The 9,604-nt window shown below is 34.5% G+C and overlaps 1 protein-coding gene across 2 annotated transcripts; it reads left to right on the plus strand.

The window, feature by feature from the left end:
• The first annotated feature begins 10 nt into the window (after positions 1-10).
• On the plus strand, positions 11-8,791 carry tradd (tnfrsf1a-associated via death domain). Of its 2 annotated transcripts, none has more exons than XR_012382511.1 (6): positions 11-138; positions 609-656; positions 742-895; positions 3,088-4,962; positions 5,070-6,144; positions 8,228-8,791. XR_012382511.1 is itself a non-coding variant. In NM_131607.2 (6 exon segments), coding segments are annotated over 5 exon segments (882 nt in total). In that variant the 5' UTR covers positions 51-138; positions 609-635; the 3' UTR covers positions 8,527-8,791.
• The last annotated feature ends 813 nt before the right edge of the window (positions 8,792-9,604 follow it).

Here is a 9,604-nt window from a genome sequence, read left to right on the forward strand (position 1 = left end):
TGGGTATTGTAGTGGGTGTGTTTTAGTAGCAACCAAGAAAGTGCTTCGACACCTCGAAACTGGAAAGTTTCCTTCTTTCAAGTTTGTAGGCCTGTTTAGACCTCCTTATCATTCAGACAGAGTTCATCATATCGTTGTGTAAGTAACATGTAATATATAACAAAACGCGTCATTCATATTTTCTGTAATGTGATTTAAGGGCAAGCAGAATTGTGTTTTGTTAAACTTTGAGAAGTTCACGTGAGAAGTAACGTAAAATGTATAAAAATAAAAGCTACGAGACTTGTTCGAGCGAGCGATTGTTGTTGTTTTTATCGATTTACCTCTCATAAATATAAAAAAGTTAACGTTTTGAAATGTGAACCATCATATTACCGGTAAACATGTGCATCGCATATCTGTAACAATCACAACTGCCGTCTGACCCCATTTAATAACACTGTCGACCATTAAGCTCACAGCTTTAAAAGGAAGTGGCTACTTGTTGGGAAAACACAGAAATAACGTTTGTTTGTTTGTTTTGTCTAGCCTATTTAACTCTTCCAATAACTTAAATGTCATGATTTATTTGTCTTTGTATTTATCTGCTCATTTGTTTATGTTCACAGGACTTGAGAGAGCATTCTGATCTGAAGATGGACAGTATAGACACAAAGGTACAGTGTTTACATTTTTGTCCCTCCAGATGTTGTTGTTGTATGCAAATTAACAAAGTGTATATGCTTTCATCTTCATTTACAGAGGTTAAATGACAGCAATGCCAGTGACCGTGCGTTGTCAGGGTGTGCTGTGCTTTTCTTGGGATGTAGCAGTCTAGAACACAACTTTTTATCTCTTTACAAAGATGAAAGAGGGAAATTCAGTGTGTTTAAGGTTATTAAACTCACCCTATCAGGTAAGATTTCATAGAAAATATACAGAAAATACAGTTCTTTTCCCACTGCACTTAACGTTAAGTTGTAGCACTGGTTTTAACGCTGCATGTAATATTTCACACTTGGTATATAAAGCAGGGTTAGCACTTTTTTTTACCCTAACCTGATTTCACCAAGTAGGACTGGACATGTTCCTGAATTAACATCAATGATGATCCTGGAACAACATTCCAATCAGCCTATCAAAATAAAGGAATATGTTAACAGTTTAGTGTCAAGTTTAGGCTTATGCACTTTACATGACTGTTATCCAACTATTATTCCCTACTGATTTTGAGTATAATTTACAGTTATGGTTGGGTTTAGGGGTAGGGAATAGCTATGGATTACATTTTTGAACAAAAATTATGTTCCAGGATCAACATAGATGTTAATCCTGGATCACATCGTACTTGGCAAAATCATGACGTTTCCATTTTTTACCCCATTTACATGGACACCTATCATGCGATTTTAATGTGATCAAGACAATACTTTGATTAAGAGTCTACCATATAAACAGTGAATTTTGATTAATTTAATCAGATTAAGGTCATAATCGAACTAAAGAGAAATGAAATTAAGACATGTGGAGTATGCCAATCTTATTGGTATTATTGAAGTGCAGTACAGACATGTCAACACCTTAATTGAACTATTACTGTCATGTAGGACTTTCGCCGCGTTTTGCGACAGAATAGTCCACCCACAAACACACACAGCTGTTTGACACTCTTTGCAACAACCGAGTCAGTGGAGACCACAGACACCTGCATTATGAAATGCAGAGTTTTTTTTTTTCTTCCATTTAGCATGGTATGAACTTCCATTAAAACAACACTCTTCCAGCAGTTCATAGTTGCATCCAATATCTTGTTTGTCACAGGGGCATGCATAAAATGTTCCCAAATGAAAATGAAAGTGCCAAATTGCAGTTTAAGTCGACAAATTAAAAATGAAACACCCGAAATTACATGAAACTCCAGAGGAAATGCAGATAGCATGGTGACGCAATGACGTTAATCGAATTATGGGCTGTAACATGTAAAACGGGATCATAAAAAGGAACATTCAAAAAGCAGCTCATGTAAACGCCTTAATCTTATTATTGTCTTAATTAGATTAAGGTTAATAATTTGAATACTGATGTCCATGTAAACGTAGTCATTAAAAGATTCCGAATGCAAACAGCACACTAGAAATGAACTCTGGACCTTTTATCTGCTCATTGTAATTGGGATAATGAGGAAATAACACACACCTGGCCATGGAACAGCTTAGAAGCCAATTGTCCAATTACTGGACCCTTAACAAGTGGGAGGCACATATGCAAATGGTTTTAATTCCTACAGCATTATTATAGCTCATATTAAAGCTGACAGTATGCAGTTAAAGCACATCTTGTTAGTTTTATTTCAAATCAATTGTGTTGGTGTGTAGAGGCAAAAATGTTAGAATTGTGTCAATGTCCAAATATTTAAAAATTTAACTGTATATTACCTTTAATTTATTATTGCCTAGAAGCGCATAAGCCTGCAAATATTGCTTTATTTAGCTATACATAAATAGTAACTTCAAATATTTAACATTTTTTCCTCAATAGTCTAACAAATGATTCACATTGCTCCCAGATCTTTAGCTTAAACAAGAAACTACACACACCTGGCTTTAAACATACACATTTTATTACATTAAACTTTGTTTTAAATTCAGCCCTCCAAATGACAACTTATAACAATTACCCTGCTCATATTTCTAATAATTACACACCTCTTTTAGCTGTACATTGTTCTTCACGGTCAGTGAGCTGCACTTGTCCAATTCATTATGTCTACAAACACTCTTTCCACAATAAGTGAATAATGCAGTGTTTTTTTGAGGGTTTGGCACCTATGTTTAGTACCACTCCTGAACTGCTAACCCAGCAATGCAGTGCCAAATTATTAAGTTTAAACTAAAGTGTGAAACATTATCATTTACCTTTTTTCAATACCTAGGATTGTTATTCACTGCTAAAGTATGTTCAATGTTAAACATGAAGCAAGATAACCCAGGATTCAGTTTATTGGAATTTGGGATGACCCTTGGGTTGACCATTTCAAAGAATACAGATACTGTAGATTTATCAAAATCAGTGTGTTGCACTTGTACAATTCCCCTGTCTTTGATCCAGATTCTGTTGGTGGACTGGAAGGGTATGAAATCCTGAAACTGCACGATGCTGATCCCTACCTTGGGGTGGAACTGAAATTCATGGCTATGCCTCCCTGTCAGAGGTTCCTGGAGAGCTACGCATGTGGTTCACTCACTCAGTTTCTATCCCAGCATGCCTCACGTCTTCTAGCGCTTCCTGATGGGGTTGAAATAGAAACGCAGCTCAAAGCAGGAGTACATACGTTGGACCACAGCCTTCAGGATATAGAGATCTGCTTGGATCACATTCGCCAATCACAGGTATGTGACAACATTTATGAGTGGCTAATAACACCTCAGATAACAGATATAAATCACATTTTACTACTACTTCAGAGAGGCTGCTATTCTGCTATTTCTGACCTTAAAGTTCATGAGGATTCATAATTAAGCGAAGTTTAGTTTTAAACCCAAGTGTCATTGGTGTAAATGGTGCTGGGAAGTCTGCTGATTTTGATTGAATATTCACAGCTTCAACAAGTGTAACAAATAATAATGTTAATTGGACATGTTCTTTTACATTTGTGACATTGGACCACAAAAGCAATCTTACTTTACACTTGTATGTTTTTGGCAATTTCAAAATTATAGATTTTTTATGGCAATAATCATTAGAATATTGTTGCATTGATAACCTGGTGGACAGCGGGCCAACATATAGCGCTGCAGGCATCCTAAAACAGCAGTCCCGTCCTGACTTGTGTATCTTTCCTGATCCCATCCCAGTCTTTCTCCTGCTTCACTTTCTCTTAATATGCTGAAACGCATGTAATCATGTAAAGATTAACTATATCAAAACTCATTTTCATTCGGCTTAGGGCACAGGTGTCACAGGTGTCAAACACAGTTCCTGGAGGGCCACAACTCTGCTCAGATTTGTTCCAATCCTAATTAAACAAACCTGACTGACCTAATTGGGTCCTTTAGACTTGTTTGAAAATTACAGCTAAAGCTGTGGTCACACTGCACTTTTCACCCAATAGACTTCCATTCATACCCATGCGAATGCGGTAGACTGGAAATGCAAGCTCGTTCAACAAGTTTTGCAGTTTGCTGCGTTGGAGAGTTTAAGCTTTGTGAACTCTGACCTGTCTGACATCACGTGATTGCATGAGACCAATCACAAATCAAAACATGACCTTTCTGGACAGAGATGTAAAATATGGACCAATTGCTCATTTTTTTAAAATGTGAAATCATCTTGTTTAATTGTGCCCCTTTCGGCTGCACCGTACGACAGAATTTCACATGCTCAAACTCTATTGTGGCCGCGACATTAGTGTGTTGAAGCAGGGCTGGAACTAAACTGTGCAGGGCAGCTGCCCTCCGGGAACTGAGTTTGACACCCCATGTTTAGAATCTAATTTGTCAGGGGTTGGAATAGGAGTTGAAATGAAACACCAATTTCTCTGGCACATATATCCGCAAACCAGCACAGAGTTCAAAACTCGTGAATCCTCAGTGCTGGGAAACTCTCATACACTACTCATAACATTTAGTTCATTTAATTCATCTGATCTGCATGTCTTATGTCTGTGGGGAAAACCAGAGTATGAAGATGCAAACTCCACACAGGAATAACACCTGGCCCACCTAGGACTCGAACTAGCAACCTGGCTGTGCTGCAATATTAAATCTTTATTTTTGATAAGTAACATGCACTGCTAAGCCTTTCTTGTAGGGCACTTTCCACCAAAACACTGAAAAAGCCGACACTCTTCTGAAAGGGATCACTCCACACTGAGCGTAAAGTGCACACTGGCTATGCTGTAGGCGTTTAAAAGCACACTTTCATTGACAACAACTGAAAAAAAAGTGCTCAGCTCAGGAAAAAAGCTTCAGTTAAGACTTTAAAGTAAGTATTAAGTGAGTATTTAGAGGTTTTTGGACCCTCAGATTTCAGATTGTCAAATAGTTGTATCTCAACCAAATGTTGTCCTCTAACAAACCACATTTTTTCAGCTTCTCAAGTTGGAAAAAAAAGCGCTCATGACTGGTTTTGTGGTCCAGGGTGGCATTTTTTAGCTCTTGGAAGAAACTACAATTTTGTAGATCTAAGATAAGTTAATTGCAGTTGATTGTCATGTTTTTTTTTTTTGTTTTTTTTGGACAGAATCACACAAGATGCTGAGACATTTGTAATGTTGAAACATGGTTTCTTTTTGCAGTGGTTACAAAATGTGGTGTATTTGGCATCTGCAGTATTGCAAATATTGATTAACTTTTTTTCCCTACAGCACTTTAATAGTAGTTAAAACAATAATGCTTATGTGCTGATTTGCTTTCTAAATTGATGTGTATTGCTCTTGGCAGCAAGTAATTCATTGCAATGTTTTGGAGGATGGGCGAATGTCACACAACTGTCACGCCTGTACATGTTGGCATCTGAAAAGCTTAATTAGTGCTGTAGAGTTTAATTGGATGCATTGGCTTGATTGACATTCACAACAATTGAACAACAAAATCAGCATTCTCTTCTGCCTTTAAAAGGCACTGAGCCTATTTGTTTTATAAAGCATATTAAATGCTGTCTATAACCTCATCAGAACAGAAAGTATTAGCTTTTATAGCCTTTTCAAATCTTTTTCTCTCTACATTTACTCACCAAAAATCAAAAATGTATGTGTTTAGAGACAGATTTCAGATTTTAGGTTAAATAATCTCATGGCACAATCTTCTTATGGTCAAATTCTTCAGATCTACAGGTAAAATCTGCACCAATCTAGTCTTGCTCTGAAAATCATAATTTTGAGGCTCCCAGTGGAACTACTTTAAACCTCTTTTCTTTGAGCTAAACAGCTGCTTGGTGAGCTTTACTTTCTGGGGTTGTGTGTGTATATATATATATTCCTCAGTTGTTTTAAATGAATGCAGTTCATTTAGTTGAATTGACGGGTGGCTGTTTTGTAGCCTGTGCGTTTGAGAGATGATGAGGTCACACAGTTGGAGCAGCAGCTGCAGAACAGCTACGGACCTCCCAGTCAACCTCCACAAGAGCTGCCCAGAAACTGCTTTCTCTTTCAGAAGAGAGTATTTGGTGAGTTCTGTCTGTTAAAATGCCTCATATTGTGTTCCTGTTGTGCAGCGTATAATAAAGCTGCTTTTGATTGTTAAGGCCTTCACAGTATTAATCAAAAAACTATTATCAGTGGATATCCACAGTTATCACAATGAATGACAAATCGATGTGTCTTTTTAGTGTAAAGGTGCCATCGAATGAAAATATGGATATAGGCATAACTGAATAATAACAGTTCAGTAAATGTTTATGACATACTGTGAGCCTCAAACGACGTTGTTCTCATGTTAATCAGTATAAAATCCCGGTGAAAGCACCATTATCCACACAGAATTATCAATATGCACACCAAAGGCAGCGTTTGATTGTCCCAATGTTTCCTTATGAAATTACAACAATTTCATATTTTTCCCTTATTTTTAAGTTTGTCTATTTTTATATATCTTTTAAAAGAGCCACACATACATAGTAAATATAATACAAATACTTACCATGTATGTGGGACTCTTATTTTGAAAATATGCAATTTTAGTCCTCTTAGGTAATGTAAAATATCTCATCACCTAGTATAAATTTATTTATTTGATAGTTTAACTTGTATATTGTCAAATTTGCTGTGTATGTTTCTAATCTTGCAACAAACACATGTAGACTGCTGAATATAAGTGTTTAATGCATGTCTATGCATCGTGTCATATCACAGAGCTCTTACTGTGATTTTTTTTTTTCTGAAGTGAAAAGAAGCCAATAATAAACTTAATCATACTCATCCGTTTATGCAGAGATTGATATTAATTGCTGCTTATATTTTCATATATATATATATATATATATATATATATATATATATATATATATATATATATATATATATATATATATATATATATAATATATAATATATATATATATATATATATATATATATATATATATATATATATATGTTATATATATTTATATATATGTTAAAACTACAAGATACCACTATAAATACATCTCTTTTGACAGTATAATTACATTAAATTACGCTGTTTCATCCATAACAAAACTCATGAGCAACTTTAATTTCAGGTAATATCATTTACTTACTAACTCTAGCTAAAATAAACCTCTCGGCTTCTTCAATTAAACAGATTGAAAATTAAAAAGAAAAACGAGGTATCTATTCAAAATGTTTCTTGACAACTAAATATTATTATTTTGCACGTGTATTTTAAAGTAAATCATGGTGTGTGTGTGAGCGTCAGGCACTGACACAAGCTCAGAGCCAGAGCTCATTAATATTCATGACCATTCCAAATATGGTCAAAACCAGCTTTTCATTCTAGGTGTAATTGCTGTGTTTATAAATGAGCATATACATTTATATCTGGATACTTTTTTACATTTACCTAAGCCACATGCCTGCTATGTATTAGATATTAGAAAACAATGTAAATTACTGAATCAATGTGCTCTGTGGCACCTTTAAAGTCAGTTTTTTTTTTCTGCTGCTGAGTATTGAGTCAATTCAAAATCCATTTACTTACAATATTTCAACACAGAAGTTTAGTTTAATTAATTCATTTGTTCATGCATTTTATAACCGGTGATATCCAGTCATGATAAAGGTTTTTTTATCCTGACTTTGAGGAAGAATTTATGACAAAACAAAATTTAAATAGCATTTAACAAAATAACATTATCAACAAAAATATTATAACAGGCTTTTATTTTACAAATATATTTTTATTAAAAGTTTTTAATGCAAAACATGTGAGAAACGTCATTGAATAATAAGATAATATCCATCATTCATATAATTTGAATCCTGAGCCCCACATGAAAACATAACAAAAATTATAATAATCAGTAAAATAAATTGTAATTAAATAAATAATCAAACAAAGAAAAAACAAATAAATAACAGGACATGACATACAAAATTATTTTAATAAAAAAATAAACAGATTGGCACATATGATATGCATTTTAAAAGAACATGAATTTCCATTCATGTTAAACAAGTTTTGTAAAAGCATTATTACATTTGTATCTCTGTTATCACCAACCAGTACATTCCTAATGTAATATCCATAATCCTCCTCTGTGCTCTCAGACGATAGGCCTTTGACTCCTGCCGACCAGCAGCGGTTTGCTGCTCATGTGGGACGGGATTGGAAGCGGGTGGGACGGGCTTTACAAAAGAACTGCCGTGCACTGAAAGGCCCTGCTATCGACAATCTCGCTTATGAGTATGAGAGGGAAGGGCTTTACGAACAGGCCTATCAACTGCTGGGACGTTTCATCCAATCAGAGGGCAGGAGTGCCAAACTGAGTCGTCTTATTAGTGCACTTGAGGAAACAAAAATGACCAGCATGGCAGAGATCATGTTGGGGATCCAGCCACGAGATTAAGACTGTAAGACAATGAATGACCGAAGTGTATGTGTGTGTATATCTGTGATTATGTGTGTGTGTGCGTGTGTTGTACATGTGATTGTTTCCAGTTTATATATATATAGATACATTTGAAGAGTATGCGCTCTGATTTTTGTGAATTTGTTTTTTCATCATGACCTTGTAATTTCTGTCTCCTACTTGAAATTGTTTCACAATCACCTGTCGTCTGCCCAGAATGAAACACATTTTAAATAAAGTGTTTTCATGCATTTTTCATGCAGATTTGTCCTCCACATTGTCCTTGTCAGGCCAGGAAAAGTTGCAGTTGAGTCATAATGTCCAGAACTGTTGAATTGCCCTCAGCACTGAAAGGAGCAGTGCATTCCTGAAAAGGCACCTCTGTGGCCCTATGAAATCATTTATTATTGTTATTATTATTATTAAATATTTTTTTTTATTTAACAGCTTCAATTGTTACAATAGGTAGGATTCTAGCATATCAACTTAGTGAACGATTAATAGCAGTACTAACATGACAGATTATCAACAGTTTATCAAAGACATAATTTTTGCAAACCTTATTGTACTACTATTCACTCTTTATTTTTCCCCCAATTTCTGTTTAACAGAGAGAAGATTTTTTCAACACCATTTTAAACATAATAGTTTTAATAACTTATTTCTAATAACTGATTTATTTTATCTTTGCCATGATGACAGTAAAAAGTATTTGACTAGATATTTTTCAAGACACTTCAATACAGCTTAAAGTGACATTTAAAGGCTTAACTAGGTTAATTAGGTTAATTAAGCAGGTTAGGGTAATTAGGCAAGTTATTGTATAACAGTGGTTTGTTCTGAATACTATTAATTATATATATATATATATATATATATATATATATATATATATATATATATATAGCTTAAAGGGGCTAATAATTTTAACCTTAAAATGGTTTAAAAAAATTAAAAACTGCTTTTATTCTTGCCTAAATAAAACTAATAAGACTTTTTCTAGAAGAAAAAATATTATCAGATATACTGTGAAAATTTCCTTGCTCTGTTAAACATCATTTGGGAAAAATTTTAA

This window comes from Danio rerio, chromosome 7 (genome assembly GCF_049306965.1).
Source record: "Danio rerio strain Tuebingen ecotype United States chromosome 7, GRCz12tu, whole genome shotgun sequence".
Lineage (NCBI taxonomy): Eukaryota > Metazoa > Chordata > Actinopteri > Cypriniformes > Danionidae > Danio > Danio rerio.